At 41.0% G+C, this 19,591-nt stretch overlaps 2 protein-coding genes across 6 annotated transcripts; both read right to left on the reverse strand.

The window, feature by feature from the left end:
• Positions 1 to 1,023: 1,023 nt before the first annotated feature.
• On the reverse strand, positions 1,024 to 12,943 carry sf1 (splicing factor 1). 4 transcript variants are annotated; one of them, XM_044341243.1, is made up of 12 exons: positions 12,509 to 12,943; positions 10,979 to 11,110; positions 9,067 to 9,142; positions 6,102 to 6,254; positions 5,376 to 5,465; positions 5,083 to 5,266; positions 4,846 to 4,961; positions 4,509 to 4,616; positions 4,218 to 4,413; positions 3,910 to 4,132; positions 3,641 to 3,805; positions 1,024 to 2,354 (listed from the first exon to the last, which is right to left on the reverse strand). In XM_044341243.1, the coding sequence occupies exons 1-12, from the start codon at positions 12,768 to 12,770 to the stop codon at positions 2,023 to 2,025; spliced, it is 2,037 nt and encodes a 678-aa protein (XP_044197178.1). In that variant the 5' UTR covers positions 12,771 to 12,943; the 3' UTR covers positions 1,024 to 2,022. The 4 variants fall into 4 exon arrangements, with proteins under 4 accessions (XP_044197178.1, XP_044197176.1, XP_044197177.1 ...); XM_044341241.1 differs by having other exon boundaries at positions 3,910 to 4,135; positions 12,509 to 12,942; XM_044341242.1 differs by having other exon boundaries at positions 10,979 to 11,113; positions 12,509 to 12,942.
• Positions 12,944 to 13,864: 921 nt separating this feature from the next.
• LOC122973595 (RNA-binding protein 4.1-like) lies at positions 13,865 to 19,162 on the reverse strand. 2 transcript variants are annotated; one of them, XM_044341258.1, is made up of 3 exons: positions 18,817 to 19,159; positions 16,793 to 17,216; positions 13,865 to 14,643 (listed from the first exon to the last, which is right to left on the reverse strand). In XM_044341258.1, exons 2-3 carry the CDS (start codon positions 17,196 to 17,198, stop codon positions 14,567 to 14,569), a joined length of 483 nt encoding a protein of 160 aa, XP_044197193.1. In that variant the 5' UTR covers positions 17,199 to 17,216; positions 18,817 to 19,159; the 3' UTR covers positions 13,865 to 14,566. The 2 variants fall into 2 exon arrangements, with proteins under 2 accessions (XP_044197193.1, XP_044197192.1); XM_044341257.1 differs by having other exon boundaries at positions 14,519 to 15,843; positions 18,817 to 19,162.
• Positions 19,163 to 19,591: the final 429 nt, after the last annotated feature.

Below are 19,591 nucleotides of genomic sequence, written 5' to 3' on the forward strand. Positions count from 1 at the left end.
ACGGCACAGGAATGAGCGTCAGTAAGTTGAGGTGAAGCTGTAGCCACCTTATCTTAAAACACGCTGAAAAGCTGAAGACCACTGAAGTTTCACAAGTGTTAAGTGAAAAGCGGGAAACAGCCATGTATTGCTTTTATTTTGACGATACTATCGCCTCACTTCCGGGCTCATTCCGGTCTTTTTGACCTGAATCTGCATTCCTAAAACATCCTGCAGAGAAAAATTACAGACACCACAAACACTAAAGTGTTCATTATAAACTATAAAAGTGTTCTTTATAAACTATAAACCCTGAGTTCAAAAATAGTTCATTTTTTCCATTTAAGGATTCTGGATGTACGGAGCTATTCAGTGATAGAAGAAAGGAGTGACAGGAAAAGCTGAGGGGAAATGTTGAGCAAGTTAAAAAAAAAAACAACTCCCAACTATCAAGCATGAACGTTCACTCTTGATTTTGGAAAATTAAGTTTTACAAAGAAAACAATGATCCAAGGTCAACTTACTGGATTTTTCTGCTGAGCTTTAAACCACATCTCATGGTGTTTGCTCAGTTGTCAACAAGTGACTTAAATATAGAACATGTTTAAGATGAAGTGAGAACAGCTGGGAAAACATACACCTTCCAAAACAACAGAGTGAACTCCATTTATTAAGGAAGACCATGAGATGTAGTGGAAAGCGGTCCTGCAGTTCACCAACATCACTGTTTTCTTCAGGAATTTCAAAATAAAACCTAGACTTTGCTAATGATCATGATAAAATTCTGCTGTGAATGTTAGTGGAGGAAATGAGCAGAAATCCCACACAAAATGTTTTAAACTACACATCTCTCCGTGTGCAGGCTTCCTGGAGTGTCTGTGAGCCGGAGGTCACCCTTGACAAAACCATGTTATGTAACACATTTGAATGAAGCAGCCAACAGGGCTCTGCCATGGAAAAAAAACAACTACTCTTGGCAAGCCTTGTGACTCAACAAAGGGTCCTACATCCATGAAAGGAGAAATCAGTCTGCACTCAACAACATAAAGGTGAAATAGATCAGTTTAATGCTAACTAAGCAAGATTTTAACAGCTATTCATTCAAGCTAGCGCTGTAACACAACAGACCAACAACTGCAGAAACAGAGGAAAACTAACATTTTTTTTCTTTAGTAACTGGAGGGACAAATCTGATATTTTTGTCCTTGCAGAAGCAACACAAACACTGCACACGGCGTCTTAGAGCAGAGAGATGCAGAAAAACAAGGATAATTCAGATTCTCAGCATTCAAGTAGTCCAGAGGTTCAGAAGCTGGCAGATCGCAGCACCAATTCCCCTCTTTTCAAACTCAATTTCACAACTGAGATGCATGCAAGTAACAAAAAGAAAAATAATCAAAACCCCTGGGAATTTCTGGAAAACAATGATACAGTACTACAAAAAGGTTTGACATAAGATACACTTCACATCTCATTATTACAAAAATATTAATCTTATTCAACTGAAAGCCAACACAGGAAGCATAACAGGAGTAGAAATTTGTCACTTGAAACAGAATGTGGTGTTTAAAGTGGATCATGCAAGTTGAGCTGTAATATATTAATCCAATCAAAGTTAAGAGTTCAGGTTTGAATTGAACATTTGAAGCGATGAGACTGTTCAGCACAAATTAAACTTACAGCTGCCGATTGGAGCAGTTTATTTGGTATACAAATAATATGACAGACTACAGTAGCACTGCAGAACATATGCCCGAAAGCAAGTGTTTGTATGCACACAAGGAGCTTTGTATTAATACAGACTTTAAAAACAGGAAAATAACTCATTAATTTACGCAACTTTACAAATTGAACCGACACAGCCTTTCATTGTTTGAGAGATGTCTTCACAATATCAAGGATCAATAAAAAATAAAGCACTGGTTATATTTTTTTCTGTGAGCAGACAGACGCTCTGTATATAACATCAGTCTATTGGTATCTGGTGAACAATGTGCTGCAGGGTGGAAACTCTTGTGGGAGGACGATTCTTCTGTGGGAGGGTTAATTCTGGGGTGGAGGAGGTGGTGGGGCAGGAGGCATGCCGAAGGGGGGCATGCCTGGCACACCCATCCCCATCATGGTGACGAAGTTGGAAGGGTCCATTGGTGGCGGGGGCGGTGGTGGGGCGTACATCATGCCGGTTGAGCCTGGAGGTGGTGGAGGGGGAGGAGGAGGGGCACCGGGGGGCAATGGGGGCTGGACTCCGGGGGGAGGCGGCACCATGGATGGGGTACCCATGGGTGGTGGGGGCTGGGCTCCGGAGGCTGCAGGCTGCTGGGGCTGCTGCCATGGAGGCAGGGTGGCGGTGCCAGGGCTGGATGTGGTGGTGGTATCTGCGGGAGGGATAGCTGAAGGTTAATTCTTTACCATCATCATCAAGTTCACGTGGTGATGATCATGTCTGCCAATAGAGTTGTGAAGTGGGAGGGGCCGCTGGTGCTAGACATGTTTCCCCCCTCCCATTCTGTATTCCTATTTAAAATGTTTCTTAAATGATCTCTTCAATGTTACTGAACACAGAAACTCAGGACTCTCCTGCTTAATGTAACGACCCAGAAAATGTAGAGGTTTACTAAAGCACCACCAGTTTAAATTATTTCAACTTCGTTTCAGAGAAATCATCAATCATTCTGAGAACACTACAATACCCATGAGCCTTGAGCACCGTTGTTATGGAGAAGCTGCAATGGGCACAAATCAGAGCATAATGAATACTGATCCACTCTGTAGATTGTAAAATCTGTTTTCTCAACATCATAATCTTAAACTTCAGCTCGCTGCTAGCGCTGCACATGACTGAATTTTAAGCTCAGTGATTGGCCGTTTCTTGCTGAAATGCACCTTGGGAGTCGTAGTTAACGTCTACCCTGAAATTTTTATGTACACAGTCTGGTACCTTATACTTTTTACTAAAGAACCAAATATTTTCTAATACAGTTGTTCATGTTTGTACTGATAATATAACAGTTTCATGTTGATCCAGGCTGTAGAAGTGCTCAAACTGTGAATAATGTAACATTGACTATGGGAAAAATTAATGGAATTTTTTACTTCCAGAGCCAGGACTGCCTGAAATAGCTCCTCCACTTCGCAACTCTATACTCCACATTCATGTATCCATAGAAACAGTGGGACTTAATGCACAATTCTTGTCTTATAATAAAACCATTTGCCTACATGACCATAAATAATTGTAGGACTCCACAGAGTTTCAACTATTTGAAGATCTGATCTCTCATTTTGTGATGTCAACTTATTTGAGCAGAGGATTATGTTTAATTAATTTCTGTGATAATCCAGTTGCAGTTTGACAAAAAACTACTGATAAAAAAAACAGGCGATTATTCTTCAGAAAGAAACACTCTGGTATTTGGGTCACTCAAGCTGTCAGTGCTTAATATTCCAGGCAGCACTTTATAAGACTGACATGGTTCCTTCAGTATGTAGTAGAGCTGTTAGAATGTTTAGTAAAAACAATGATCCCATAGAGCAGACTCAGTATCACATAATACGATGTGAAAAGTAAAATGTGAGCAGGGTACTGTCTGGACACACTGAGTCCTCTATATTCAAAGTGAATGACTGAATGGTTTCGGATGTAGCTCTTGTGCGTTCTCACTCTGTTGCCAGGGCAGCGGTGTGCTGGTTGCCATGCTGCTGGTTGGCGGGGGAGGTGGAGCCTGCTGCTGCCACGGTGGCAGGGGTCCAGAAGGGGGAGGTGGTGGCTGACTGCTGGGGGGAGGGGGTGGAGGCGGCATCATGCCCATTGGAGGTGGCAGCAGACCTACAAGGAAGCCAATATTCAAATGAACACAGAACCTGTTTTGTCTATGAAGGTATGTTTTACAGAAATGTATGAAATTCAGATCCTTGTTGTCAAGTCCTTACCCATGGGATGTCCGTGAGGTCCTGGACCCTGGCCCATGGGGGGAGGAGGGGGCTGCATCCAGGGGGGAGGCAGGCCATTGGGGTTGGGGGGCATAGGAGGGCCTCCCATGTTGGGCATGGGGGGAGGGAAGTTGTGAGGTCCTCCATGGCCGCCGGGCCCTCCGTGCATGCCATGGAAGTTCCTATTTTCAGTTGGACCAGAGCTCATCCAAGGAGGCCGGTTCTGCTACACACACACACACAGTCATCTGTCATTTAAGAAACCTTATACACCAGCAGGAGTTTGGAGTAATGTCTCACCAACTTACCGGTGGTGGCTGGTTACTATTGGGTCCTGAGGCCCGAGGAGCTCCTCCCTGGGTGCTGGAGTGTCCTCCACCTGATGAAGGGACTGGGGCCTCCCCCAGCTCAGCCATGAGGGACAGATACTCCTTGTCCATACGAGCCTTGTCCTGGGCCGACTGAGGAGGCTCACCACCAGTTGCTCTGTGGGCAGCGAATGAGCTACACAAAGCAGAATGTAAAAAAATAAGTTCTATTATACACTACATAACTAGTAATTAGGCTTAAATTGAGTGACTTGATCAACTGATCAGCACCTTGTGTACTTGCAGTCAGAGGAGATGTGGCCTGCTCCACCACATTTGGTACAGAGGGTGGTGTTGGTGATGCTGCGGGGCTCAGAGTTCTGCCAAGGACGAAGGATCCTACAGAAACAAAGACAAAGCACATTCTTTTATTACTGGAACTTAAACTGAGTACATGATCATAAACTGGACTCGCTCTAAAATTTCTCTTCCTGAAGTTCATATTTCTGAGCACAATTAAAGAAATCAAAAGGGTCTGAATGTGTGCAGCACCCAGCTCAACTAAATCAAGTGAGTCTCCAAATAATCACAAATTACCAGTGACCACTGTTCAGATTTTTACACTGACCTGTTGTCATCTTCTCTCAGTGTACCATTGAGTCTGGCCAGCTCCCTCAGCTGCATCTTGCGTAGGTCATTCTGATCCTCAGGCGTCTCAATGCCTTGTTTAAGGATGTTGCGAATCTGTGGATACACATTTCTCACCATGAATATACTGTCCATGATGTACATTCACATAGGTACATTGCATACATGACTTCCTATTGCTATAAAGGAGATGGGGGGGGGGGGGTGTTGAACTAACCTGCTCCACAGCTTTCTTGACATTCTCCATTGTGTTGGCAGTGACCAGGGCGTGCAGAGGCTCGTCCTCTCCTGGCAGCATTTGTCCATCTTTTCGGCCAACCTTCCCCTCCTTCACAGATCCTTTACCACGGATCATGATCTTGGCGCAGCATTCCTTCTCAATGTTCTTCAGGGTATTACCACTGGAAAAAAGAAACAACAAAAAATGGAAAATCATTAACAGATGTTTGACTGCACTGGCTATTAACTCACTATGTAAAACATGCCAACATGATATTAAATGTAACTTACCGTGGTCCAATAAGCAGACCAACAAAGTTGATCTCGGGGTATTCATCTTGGGGAATCATGACTTTGTCATTGACTCTAGTGGCCGGAGGTCTGCACAATACAAGACACACATTCACTTGGATCAATTAACAGTTTCCCCATATTCATAGAAGCCAGTGTGAATACATATCATTACACCACATAGACATTTCTATCAACATGTATTAGACCTTTTTTTACTACAGGAATAAATGATACATGACGTGGGTTGTCCCAAATTGTACTTTTAAAAACCTTTAGAAGCCTTGCTACAAGGTTCTTAATGTGTCTTACAAACTGTGATGTTGCATAGTTGGTCCAGCAGTCACCTTTTTCATGACTGCTGGACCATTTAATGTGTGGTTTGGTGGGTGAGGAAGTTGGACTAGTGGGATTGATGATTTCTTTCATGCTTGTTGTATTTGTCCATATTAAGATGTAACGTCATGTCTACAAAGCTAGCAACCCCTGAAAGTATGTGAACTTTCAGTTAGTATCACATTTTGTACAGTGACCACATTTAGTTCAAGACAGTCTTCTATAAAGTGGATGGAGAACAGTGCTAACAACAAGCAAAACATGTAACAATCACTGCAAGTAGCATTTTGCTAAGTTCCTTGAAAAGGCCTAGAATTAGGTAGATTTCTATTAAAATCATTTTTAGTCAAGTATTCACACCGTAGAGCCAACAAACAAATGAAATCATACTTATAGTCTGCAGGAGGTTTGAAGTCAGGGTTGAGGCCGACCATTTCAGTGATGAGCGAGTGACGTTCCTCTTCGATCTTCTTCCGCGTGCGATACTCGCGAGTGTTCAACCTCTTGCCCTCACTGTTGTAGATGGGCTCAGGAGAGGGAGACCTGAAAATGGTGGCAGACAAAAGACAAGAAAGACATCATCAACACCTTTCTTGAAGTGGAGATCTGCCATCAGCAATCACACAGGCTCCCTACGGCTAACCAAAGCATTTAAAGAATCTCAATTCTTCAGAAGAAATTTTTTTTTTTAATTAATAATTACTGACATGTCTCAGAGGAAAGAATTTCAAAAAAATTCTCGGAATTTGGATCAGCTGAGAGAAACAAATCCTTATTCTCAGACTGACTATGTGACTTACGGCCAGTGCAAGAGCAAACTCAAAAAGAACAGAAAATTTGATAGAAACTCTGCACTGACTTCTCAAAGGCTAGAGTCCATTATCTCATTCAATTCAGGGTAAAAAGGGGGCAACCAAAGCTGTATGGTGGTAATTAACCCAGTACACTGGAGGGGCATCAACGGCAAAGGGAAAAAAAAAACAAAACAAAAACAAAACAAAAACCCAAATACATGGCCATCACTAAACCTGCATACAGGATTTTGGCCTACAAGAAAGGAAAGTTGGAGGTAAGAAAAAGAAACCAAAGCAAAATTCGCAATCCTAAGCAGAAAACGCTGGCTTTGAGAGTTGCTTGGTGTTGACGTGGCGGAAGAGGTCCGTACCTCCCCTTGGATGCTGAAAACCTGTGTTGCTGCGTTAAGGAGGCTCTGTGCTTGAAAAAGGGTTAGGTTGACGTGGGGTAATTTGGGTTAGAGAAAAGGAATTAAGATTAGATATCCACCTTTTCCTATGCTCTCCCATAAGAGAGTCACATTTGTGTCCATGTGATGTGAAGAGTAAGAAAAAAAAAATATTGGGTTTTCCTTTTACGCTTGAAACTTCCAACGGTGACAACCTGAAACATCCCCAGTTGGTTCTTTCACATTAGATTGGGGGGAGTGGTTTATAAGAGTGCTGCAGCTGCAATCAACTTTTTTTTTGGTTGCTGTGGAAATGTCTGATTATGATGAGAAACTCATGTACAGACGACAGGGACTCTAGCTAGCAGAGGTCAACTTCACACACTCTTAAGAACAAGCCACTTCCCGCAGGAACACATCCTTATGGAAACTATGTTATAAGCTGGCCATTGCTTTTTTTCCAGAAGACATAATTCTGGCAGTTTTCTTCCAGACCTCAAGAGTCCAGTGGGAAACTGGAACATGCCCCCCTTCCCCCTGGGTGGAAATGTTTAAAGCCACATTACGGGAAAACCAGAGATGACCAGCAACAATTCATTAGGTTAGGTCTAAGACAAAGCCTATTAACCACTGGTGTGTTACGATGTAGCCTCAATGCCATGTTCTCAATCATCATTGGCAAAAACGTTATCTAATATCCACCAAGTAAAAAGAGTCAGGCCAGGCATTATCAATTTATGGGACTGTCAATCTTTGTTTACAGATTACATTTTTTCCGAAAGAGCCAATTTATCTCAACTATTTTAAACTTTAAAGCTAACAAGTTGTTAAATAAAAAAACATTTTACATAGAGTGACGTGTATTGACCCAAACCTGTTTCAGAGAAAAATCTGTGTACATTATGCATCGTATATGTATTCATATATTCACACAGCACTCTACATCAGACACATGAAACAAGCAGTGGGTGAAACCATGATGCATAAATACTAGTAAGCTAAATTTAAAAGCAAAGACTCCACCTAACTGTCAAGTAAAATGAGAAAGAATCCGATAAAAAAAAAAAAGTGCAAATATTCAAAAACAGTTATCTTGGTTCTGGTAGTAGATTTTCAAGTGACATGCTAAATTGTCTCAGCTGAAATACATCTAATCTTAATTTATGTTGACTTATATACAGTGGGTTGCCCAAGCATCCATACCTGCCTGCTGCCTTCCACTTTGGACACCGTCTCTTACAAGAACAATTTCATGAAATTAGTTGGTTTTTTTTACCCAAGATTGAAACTGTTTTCCGCTACATCATAATGAATCCGATTTTAAAAAAAAAAAAATTAGAAAAAGTAAAACAAAAACACTCAACTCAAAGTCTACTTGTTAGCTTTTTTTGAAGCTTTCAACTGCATTTCTCAATTGGCCTCAGCAGATGGTAGCTGCTCAGCTCTGAGCAAACTTCCTCCCTTGAGGAAGATGCAACTGAAAGCTCCCAAAAAAGGCAAGAAAGTGGGCCTTGAGTTCAGCTTTTTTTTGGTTAAACTACTGTTTCTACAGTCAAGAACAAATTTTCACTGACAACCATTTGTTCAAAAATGTTGTTTATATAACTTTGCATTTCTGCCAATCATAGAATGTAACTGCAAACACTGTCTCATTGTCTTGGATAAAAAAAAAATGTATATATCCAATTTTCAAAAACTAGTGTACTAGTGATGATTTAAAAATGGTGCACTCCACTGTACAGTTCATAATTAATTATCAAGTCCAAATCTAAGTCTATCCTACTTTCACAAAGATGTAATGAATGTTAAGTCAAATAATTTACCATTAAATTCAAAACAAGCTAAGTATTAATATAATATCTGTTAAAGCTACCAGCACCAGTAAATGTACAGTTATGTACCCTTACTGGTGATGGAATGATGAGCAGCCAGATAGCTCAATAAATATATGAATGTAGATCTATTCTCCTCTAACAGTAGGCATTAACAATGTGAGAAAACATTTTTAAAATTAGGAGATAGCTAACTAAACTCTACATTTGCCAGCTAATACTACTATGCAGTCTGAGATTTAGGCTAACAACCACATGTACTGAAAATCAACATTTTTCTTCCAAAAAGTCAAGAAGGTAGAGAAAATGTTACTGTTCGTGGGTTTAATCTTTTTCCGACCTGTCCTCAGGGTTAACAGGGATTCCCAGGTCTCCTGTACGCAGTTTACGAGTCAGGTCTTCAATCTGCAGTTGGACTGGAAGAATTCAGGTTAGGAAAGAAAAACAAGGATGGAGAGAAATGTGGTTACCACAACAACATCAGAGAGACAACGCTCTGCACATTAGAGCACGTCTCATTCATTACTGAGGTAAAGACACATGGTGAGTCTGTTAAATAAAAAACAAAAAAGGGAGATCAAATGAACATCTGATAAGACTGAAAAGCATGAAACATCTACTCATTTCTGAGGACATCAAAAGAACACATTACCCAATATGAATATGTTCTAGAGTCAGTTACATTAGCATAAACAGGACTAACTTTTTCTCAGACAATGATTAAACATGACAGCATGTCAGTAAATGACTAGACCATGATTCCTAAAAATGCCCGCCAATCCGTTCATATTTCAAACCTGTGCAGAGGTTTTCTTCGAAGAAGACAGGGCAACACATATTGCAACATGTTGGGTTTAAAGGCTTCGGCATTTTAAGGACACATCAGGTCTAAAAAAAAAATCACGGATTGGTCTATTATTCAATAACAAAATGGGTGATCAGTCACTCTTTGGACTCCGCAGATCTAACACTGTGGGGCTGCAGTGACTAAGAAACAACTCTTACATTTAGAAGGCAATGACAAAAATAAATAAATTAGTCATCCCATGCACATTAGGAAAGTTGTAATGAAACCCCCCCCCCCCCCGCCCCGCCCCCAAACACAGAGATTCACTGGTCACTGAAACAATTACTCTGGATTATAGAGATGAATACAGGCCCTGTGAATTGTGTTTCACAGCGATTTCGTCTTAAAACGCTTCCCTTGAATTGTTTTAGGGGATCTACTGAATGAGCAAAGGAAACGAGAAGTGTGACAACGGAAGGTGGGCACAAATGAATGTTTACATACCAAGGAAGAACAACCATTACCAATGAGTGAACATCAATAACAATGTCAGTTATTGACAAAAAAGGACTTATATCTGCTTCAGAACACCCTGTTGAGGGCCTGTGAAGGCAGTTTGTTGGTGCTACACTGCTGCTGGAAGGCATTTGTGGTTAAAAACAACTTGGTTCATATGATGACTTTTTTTTTGTTCGTTTTTTAAAAACACAGCCCAAACTAAGAACAGCAATAAGTGATCAAGTGTTTCCCAATTTGTGATGCCCACAACAACTTAAGCTTTTACCAAATGAATAAGTAATTTTAAAATATGCTGGATGGATTTGCCATTGAAGCAGCATTGCTCACACTTAGATCAATAGAAACAGAAGCATACTTTAGCATGTTAGCACAACGCCTCCATGCACAGGAACAATACTGATGATGTGTTGGGGATCAGGCAAGACAGTGAGCAGTGACCTGCAGCTGGGGGACAGATATCAGCAAGCAGTAGTGTTTAATCATCTATCTGAAACTCCTCTTGCTAATGGGTGCCCAGTGGTATGCAAACCGTAAGACCACAGAAACACTAGCCACAGCAGAACCACTTTACCCCCATTAAAGAGAAATTACCTTAATTAACACTTTGCATCAACAAGTTATACTCATCAGAGGTGATTGCTTTGTCTCAACAGTTGGAGCAAAATTAGACATTGCTCATGTGGTGTAACACAGTAATGTTACTGTCAAATACATTGGAAATGTGACTGAAAGTTTTTAGTTCATGACATCTTATGGGTGTCTTTAGAGAACTCCAACTGTTGGGAATTGAGCAAAAAGGACATAGGTGTAACATTAATACTGGTATGTGCCATTTAGAAAAACTACAATCTCCAACAGATATAATTAATGAGACATTATAAAACAAAACTGCATTCATATTTTACATGACAACTTGATTAACACAAAATAATCATTAAAAATTTACCTATATAGGCTCTCTCTTGATCCCGGGTTAGTCCAGGGGGAATGACAGTGGGCATGCCCGGTATGACTGTCTTCTGATCAGGCGTCTCGCTGCTCCAACGACTTTTCTTTCTGTGTTTCTTCTGACCAAAATCTACTGAGAGAAACGTGGGATGTTACCCATGATGGCTGTAGCTTCAATGCTTAATGTTACAGGATGACGGCCAGTTCAAGGGAAGTGCTTAAAAATGACCCCAAAGTAGCCACAAAAAGTTGAACTGAATGTATGAGCTTTTAGATGAGGTACACTTAACCAGACAAGGGGCACCTGTGGGAACATGTCTGGTTTCATGGGTACTTCGTCTGCCTCCAATTTGTCACTTATTATTAACATGGTTACCATGTGAAGGCAATTATGTCATGTCATGTCATTAGCAAACAATAACACGGCACACTAAGCTAACTTTATACTGGTTTGATGCCTACATATAAATGTCAACCTCAGACTCTCTATTGTCAGCCCATCCATATACAAGTATACATTTAGGATGAAATACCGTTTCCCAGGAGCCTATGGTGCAACAGTTAAACAGGTAGCCAATGCAAGACATAAAATACACGACACAAAACGTAAGGACATACACGGAACAATCTGTGTATAAAATAATAGTCTAAGAGCCAAAGACTAGTGCAAAAACAATGTAAACTGTAAAACAAGAACCCTATCCTAAGTTTATAGGCAGTTCAACAGTATGTTAAAATTCTAACACTAGAAGAGGATAACATTAGCCCCGTTAAATGGAAAACTTAGTGAACTGACTACTCAATAGCACTCATTTGCTAGCTAACGTTAGCGGGGCTGTCTCCATTTTCCTGCAAGGCCAGGGTTTGATGTGGGCCTTTAATCACGACGCTGAAGTTAGCTTCTGGTTCGAGGTTAAGGGAAACTAGTGATACTTGGCGGCTGAGTCTCCGTTTTTTCCGCACTCACATATGAAAAAGTCAAGACATCGTAACAAAAAGCCTGAACCTACTTCCTGATTTGTGAAACCTTTCTTTTGTTTTCGAAAACAGAAAAAGGGAGATTTCACTGTTTTTTCCCCATCCAGACCATCTTAGACCAGGCCCAGATCAAAAACACTAGAGACTTATCTTATCTGGACTTAATTCCAGTTTCAGATATGTGAAACATTTATTCTATCTGTGAAAATTGAAAAATGACGTTTTCAATGGTATTTGTCCGTAGAGAAAAAAACAGTGAAATCGAAAAGTGTTTTTCATAAGCAAAATAAAGGTTTCAAAAATCGAAAGTGGGTTTCAAAAACGTTAGGCTTCTTGCTACGCTGTTTAACACTTTTTCACAAGTAAAAAGTTGTTATAAAATGAAGAACCAACTGTTAAATATCATTATGTGTGTTTCCCTTGACTTGCCCCTTAACTCCGAATCAGAAGCTAACTTCAGCGCCGTCCTTTAATCCATGTCACTTAGCTCGCCACGTTAGCCTGCCAGCGTTAATGCGGGTCCTTGTAACGTTAACGTTAGCGGACTAACCTGGTTTGGCCAGTCCGGCCGCCACCGCTGGTTGTTGTTGAGCCTGGGCCGCAAAACCCGCCACTGCATTGAACTGATGTGACTGCGGAAAAGCTGTGTTTGGCATCGAGGGCTGGAAACCTTGTAGCGACGGGAAGGCTGCAGGCGGCCCCGGCGTCGGCATCAACCCGTTGCCTGCACCAGGCCCAGCGTCAAATCCTCGTTTAGCGCCGATGCTGGGGTGCAACTTCCCTAAAGGAGTTGCATTTGCTCCCGTGGCCATTTTCGCTATACGGAAATGTCTTAGTCTCTTTCCAAAGGTCAGTCGAATCAGGTACAAATGTGTTGAAATTGGAAAAATATCTGGCAAAGTATTGTCTGGAACCCCCTCCTCAATACTATAATCAAAATGGCGCTCAACAGAACGCCACAAAAGATGATCCCATGAACGTGGGATCAGCCGCTGTAGTATAAAGCATTCTTATTGGTCAAATCGAGCTCCTCCCCCTATGTCGTATTCTATTGGTCAGTTACACAGCTATCCTCATTCTGGAATCTGATTGGCTCAGATGACTATCAATCCCCTTACATTATGTTATATTAAAAAACTGAATACCCTCATACCTCTTGAACACTTTAGGAACGCACTTGATAGCCACATAGTACCTGCCTGTAACTGCTGTAAATGATTTTGTTTGTATTTCCCATGGTTTAATCTCGGCGTCATTGTAAATGAGGGTCACCTTCGATTCCGTCAATCTTAAATAAAGGTTGAATGTATGATGAATATTTCTAAACATCTCACGTTAATGAAATTGTGCTACTACAAATTAATACATTTTCTTACGAACGCACTCACGTGAAAATATTTTATCTGCCTGTGTAGATTAAATTTCATAGCACTTGATTATATGCAATCAGTACTAGTAATATAGCCTACAACAGAAGAATAATTTTATTTAGTAGCACAGTCGGCATGCATTTAATTGAGCTGACAAAGTATCCATGTCTAATCAATGAAACTTGTGTGGAGTGGCAAAGTATCAACATCATCATCCCTGACTGAGTTTCTTGGTTGGAAACCTCCCAATTGTTACTTACCCCTAAAATTTTAACTGTGAATTATGAATATATTGGCCAACTTGAATATTGAAATGGCAATAGCCTAATGCAGCTAGTGATGAAGAAATGAGCAAGATATGTACATGCCAATATTCATTTTACCTGTGTAGTGATCCACAATCATGCATGTGCCATCTCATTGTATGAAGTCAGTATGTGCTTACACTTCAGTTGCTATGGTTCATGAAGTCATAAAAACAAATGGCATTTACCTGGGATCACGCTTTTTTCTTTTTTGGAATGAAGGGATCCATGTAGTATAATGTTCTTTTATTTTGATTGACTGTTGCAATTTACAATTTGAAAAAATACAAGTTGACTCAGCACAATACACACACACACACACACACACACACACACGCACACACAGTCTTCTGACTTTAGACAAATTTTAATTTTAACCTAAGTTACAAATCAAGACAGACAGCATAGGAAATTGAGGTCATATTCATAATGAAACTACAAAATATGTTCAAGATGTAAAGCCTCATATTTATTACCGCAAGAAAAATCTAATTCATGTAAGTATTGCCTCTACTGAAAAAGAAAATAAGGATCACAATGCAGCTTGATTAAGAGTTTCTTCAACTAATTTCACAACAGGTCTGATAACCCAAATTAAAAAAAAGTCTAACCGTTTCTTTACTCTGTGTGGGTCGATATTTGGAACAGTCCACAGGTAAAACAATGCAATTGATACAGTATTTAAATTTAAGTAAGTAACATTGTGATCATACACAGTAACATTGTGAACGTACACAAATACACTAAAATGCACATTGTAATACATTAAATGCTGCTGAAAAGAATTTATTAAATTTCATGAATGGAACCATAAGACTCACCTTTAAAACATGCACCATGCACTAATTTAATACTTTTCTATTGAGTGAATCTAAACAGTATATGAACAATAGAGATACTTTCAGAGGGGAAAAAAATTATGTTCTTACAGTATCATGAAGGGACTGTCAACCGGGTTGCAGATAAACCCAGTACCTGCACTTCCACACTTGGGATGAGCCATCTCAGAGCTGCACCAATACCACAACATGTAAATAGGACAATGAAAGGAGGTCAACTGAGCATTAGTTGTACTGCTGCACTTTGAAGTATAAACTGGAATGAGATCAAAGCATAATGTGAATGCATTCAACCACTCATTGAAACCTACTCACTGGGTATTAAGATGGACAAGCTTGAATGGGGCCTTACTACCCACACGCCTCACACAGACAGAGGGCGGACTTTTGCCTCTGGTATTATCAATAAGATATACAGTTTGAAGTTTAATTTTCAGTGATTCCAATGGCACTTAGGCTATCCTACACGCTTAATGTCAGTCAGCTCTCACCTAGCTGTTTGGGACAAGGGTCAGTATGTATATCGTGCCCGCTCAGCGCCGGGATCCCGCGGATGGTCATAAGTAGAGCTTCTTGGGATGGTGGGCACCGGGGAAAGGCGCGAACGCTCATATGTGTATCCATCTGCCTCGGCAGGGACTCTCCGAATCGGACTCCGGTCACGTGCGTAGTATGAGGAGACTGGGGCTGGTGGAGGAGGGAGGGGAGGGCACTCGTACGGGTCAAGGCTAGAGGGGGGCAGACGTTCCCTCATTATAGCTGTGGAGGAAGATGTTGATGGAGCAGGCAAGGGGACGGCGCGCCGTTCCTCGAAATAACTGCCTCCGTACGAATTGGCCCTGTACTTCTCATAGTAGTCCACGACCCCGTACGGATCTCTTTCCTCGTAAGGCGACCGTCGCATCGGGTAGGCTGGTACCGCGCCATAGAGTGAGCCGTTGCTCCTGTATGCCGCCTCGCTGCCGTACATCCGAGCCATGCTATGTTCAGCCACAGCGCTTATGCCGTAACCGGGGTGCGGCCCGTATCTCATTGCACTCTCGTAGCCCGCACCCCTTCTGTACCCCACCACACTGCTGCTGTGACCAGAACCCCGGGAAAAACCATGTACAGGAGCATAGTCGCCACCATAATCCGGATCGCCACTGAAGCCCGGATGATAACCCCTGTTGCGACCTCGCCCGCCAAATCTCAAGGCATCGTATCCATCAGACTGTGGCTCTGAGCCGTTTCTGTGGTAGCCGTTTTGGTCTAGAGGGCATTCTTTGGACCAGTGGCCTTCCTGCCCGCAACGATAACAACCCGATCTGTCTCCCATTCCCGGCGCAGTACGCAGGCGGCTAGTCGAAAGCTTCACGCTCATCAGTTTGCCTTAAAAAGAAAAAACTCAATAAGGACTTGTGCCTACATTCATTCTAAATATGAAATTTGACATTTCCTGCCTGGCATACAAGAGTCTCCCAATCCATCAGTTTGTTAAAAAGAAGCATTTACACTCCAAAAATAACATTAAGACATGGCTTATGATTTAAGCATTAAAAAAAAAACACGTTATTAAAGCTGAAATCCGTAACTTTCCGCACATTTTATCTTCTGCAGCAACACGTATTTCAAATGATGTTAACGCTACCACAAAAATCTTAAGATTGTTTAGAAGGCTGCTTCTAAACTTGCGATTAGAATCAGCCGGTATTAAACTTGAAGCAAGTTAACAAAAGTGTGACACTAAAATACTTTAATTACACCTTTACATCACGAGGGTTCGTTGGATGTAAATTTTGTCATCTGAGCATATTGTCAAGTGGCCACACAGACTGTCTGTGCAGTCTAAAATTTATGACCATGCCGACAAACGTATGAACAAGCACATCTGTGTGCAGGAACCACATAAAGTATAAGACCCGCTTGCACGTCCGTTTTGGTGTATATGCGGCCTATGCAGTTGAGTTTATTTGGTTAAAATATAGATAACGATCTGTTATTCATTACTTCCTCTTACAGACAGACTCTTCCTGCATTATTAACTAGAACAGGTGTGACCTGACAAGTCGATCATAAATTGCAGTAGGTGCCCATTTGTGTTTTCCAACAGTCCATCATACAGACGGATATAACCAATGACATTACGGATAACAGCTTTAAAATAAGTATTCAGGGTTGCCTTACTCTCTTAAGCTTACCGTTATCCCTTCATCTTTCTTTATACTTACCTGCGGTGCATCCATAACTTACCAACTAATTCACAAGAAGAGAATTAAATATTCTTGATACTGCATGTTAATAAGGTACACTCCCCATTAAGCCCAGCCTGAGATTTCACCTTTAAATGCTGTGTTGTCTAACTGATTAATGGCCTCCATGGCATCCTCCATTCGCTCCATGTGAACAAAGGCGTAGTTTTTTACTATGTCACACTCCACCACAGAGCCAAACTCTTCAAACTTGGCCCTCAGCTCCTGGTTGGTGCAGGCAATGTTGCCAACATGTAGTTTGGTGGATCCTCTTGACTTGCCACGGCTCAACTCTACATTCATGGGCTGGCCATTCAGCTCATAATGGTGGAGGTTGCGAATGGCTTCTTCCGCCTCTGATTTGTCATCCATGTGCACAAAGCCAAAGTTCTTGACAATAGTGCATTCTGCAATCTTGCCATATTGGGAGAAGAGAGAGCGAAGTTCGTCGGATGTAGTGTCTGGTGACAGGTTCCCAATGAATATTTTCACCATTGTGGAGCTTCCGCTTCACTAAGAGAAGAGAAGGAATTAAGATTATTAGCACCATAATTCTACTGACTCAATGAAAAGCTTGACCAGTTCATTAGACCTTGATCCAAATTACCATTATTTTCATTTCAGAAATTTGACCCTTAATTTGCATACATTCACAAGGCTTCCTGAATGGAGATAATGACATCCATAATCTTTGATATGATGAAATGTGCTAACAATGAAGGCTCAAGGGATGAGCACTAGAGAGAGTCTGTGTCCAGAGTATTTCTGATTCACCATACTAGAATTGTTGTGCAGTTGTTCAACACAACTCTGACATAAAACAAAATCGCATCAAAATTGTCACTCTACTAAACTGAATAACAGACAATTCAACTGAAGGATTTGAGTAGTTGTGTCCTACAATAGCACTAAGCCAATTTAACCACAGGTGTGCATTGTGGCTATCATATGCAGCTCACTATGGGGTTTTTTAAATCATCATGTGGTTTTGGATTCTGTACCAATTCATAGCTCTGGAACCACAGAGAACAAACATAAAATCTCATTGTGTTCACATGGACAGCTGCCACAGATTTAGGGCCATATTTTCTGATAGGTCTAACATGCTGTTTTTCTTATTCAAATTTTATTCAATCAGTGTGTTTAAATCTTTTTTTTTTTCAACCTAAAAAACTTTTCTCATCAAGAAATCTTTTAACAGGTGGCTGCTGCTTCAAATGATCCCTTTCTCTGTTTTAATAGAAAAACACATCCATAAAACTTTTCCCACATTGGTTGGTATCAAAGAGGAGCCCATAGCTGGTACCTTTTTTTAAAAAAAAACTGAACACCATCAAATTACAAACTCAATAAGAACCCATAGCTTGTACCTGTGAATCAAACTTTTCTTCAAACTTAAAGACTTTGGCAGGACAGTGTCATCACCAGTCTCCAAAAACACATCCAAACTATCAATACGAGGAATATTAGTGTAGATATGGCTAAACATCAGCAATAGAGCTGACCGGACAAATGACTGTAATCATCTAACTAACCTGAGGTTGTAACACTGCACCCCGACAGGTTCCTATCAATTTACTTGTGCAAGTATACATTTTGCTAGAGTTCATCGATTTTTACTTTCGCATCATCACTTAATTTACTGTGACAGGCTCGTGATAGCAGAATCTTCGTCTTAATGCAAGAGACGGTACGGTACTGGTTATATGATATAGTATATAGGCCTATAGCTAGTATCGTGTGCAGAACAGCCCTGATTTGCATTGTTTTTTAGCTAACTTGGTAGCAAAACAGAGGGCCCGCGTTACCGAAACCCATGCAAACATCGCTTCTTATATTTTCTCCCTTCACAACCACACATCATAGGTGAGAAGCAAGCCCCAGACTTCACAAAAATAACGTTAGCCAAGCAAGGTACCATTTGTATAGTGTCTTCATTGGTAAGAGTTTTGTTCCTGCACGCGTTTTTAGCAATAGCCGTGACAAAACACGTAGCCCTGTGCATCCGTAAAACTATTAGCTATAGGTTACATTGCTGACTGGAGTGCTGGCTAATTTTGATTATCAAGATACAGTTCTGTTTCTTTTCCTTTAGTGGTATTGGAGTCCATACCTCTTTAAGCTGCAATTTGCGTCTTGACCATGGAGTCTCGGAGAATGAAATGGCGACTGCCGCTTTCTCGCTTGCTGTACTACGTGACCAGCTTGTGACTAACGCAAGACATAACGTTACAGCTAACTGCTAACACACGAAGCTGCGCACAGTGCTGCACCATCATGGTCCAATGAAAAACACAACAACGGAAACAAGAGACAGAAAATACGCAACCATGCAATAAAAGGCTAGGTCATCCCTTATTAGGAATATTATCTTAAAGGACGTGTTCACTATTTTTAAGTTAACAAAAGTCAGGTGCCCACATGAACATTGATACATGTTTTTCTTGTTGTAATCATCCATCCTGTTCATACTATCCATTAGAAGATTCCTTCATAATGCACTTACAATGAAAACGATGGGGGACAAAATCCACAAATCCAAATCTATATTTAAAAGTTTATCAGAAGCTAATATGAAGTTTCAGCTATCCAAATCAAGTCAATCAAGTAGATATCTTTCAGGATCTTACATCATGGCCCAAACACAAGACTTTGCTGTTAAACCCCTATTGACAGACCACCCCAATCCGTAACTGCTGCCTTCAGTGCATTGTGTATGCTCACACACAGGAGGCTGTCTGATTAATGTTGATTTATACACTTCATTTGGGAATATGCACCATGTAGGCACAATTTAAGTCTTTAAACTAATTTGACACAGATCTCAACAAGACGCAGCCACAAATTGAGCCAATGGTGCAAATTCCTAGACACAAAGGTGTTACTGT

This window comes from Thunnus albacares, chromosome 22, assembly GCF_914725855.1.
Source record: "Thunnus albacares chromosome 22, fThuAlb1.1, whole genome shotgun sequence".
Taxonomy (NCBI): domain Eukaryota; kingdom Metazoa; phylum Chordata; class Actinopteri; order Scombriformes; family Scombridae; genus Thunnus; species Thunnus albacares.

What these genes read in the sequence shown, in the direction of transcription:
- sf1 (XM_044341240.1), bottom strand. Translation starts at nt 12,770, where the DNA reads ATGGCCACGGGAGCAAATGCAACTCCTTTAGGGAAGTTGCACCCCAGC. An exon ending in GGCCGGACTGGCCAAACCAG is followed by an intron (nt 11,114 to 12,508) that starts GTTAGTCCGCTA and finishes CGTTTCTCTCAG; the next exon opens with TAGATTTTGGTCAGAAGAAA. An exon ending in TCAAGAGAGAGCCTATATAG is followed by an intron (nt 9,143 to 10,978) that starts GTAAATTTTTAA and finishes GAATTCTTCCAG; the next exon opens with TCCAACTGCAGATTGAAGAC.
- LOC122973595 (XM_044341257.1), bottom strand. Translation starts at nt 17,198, where the DNA reads ATGGTGAAAATATTCATTGGGAACCTGTCACCAGACACTACATCCGAC. An exon ending in AGACAACACAGCATTTAAAG is followed by an intron (nt 15,844 to 16,792) that starts GTGAAATCTCAG and finishes TTTCTTTTTAAG; the next exon opens with GCAAACTGATGAGCGTGAAG.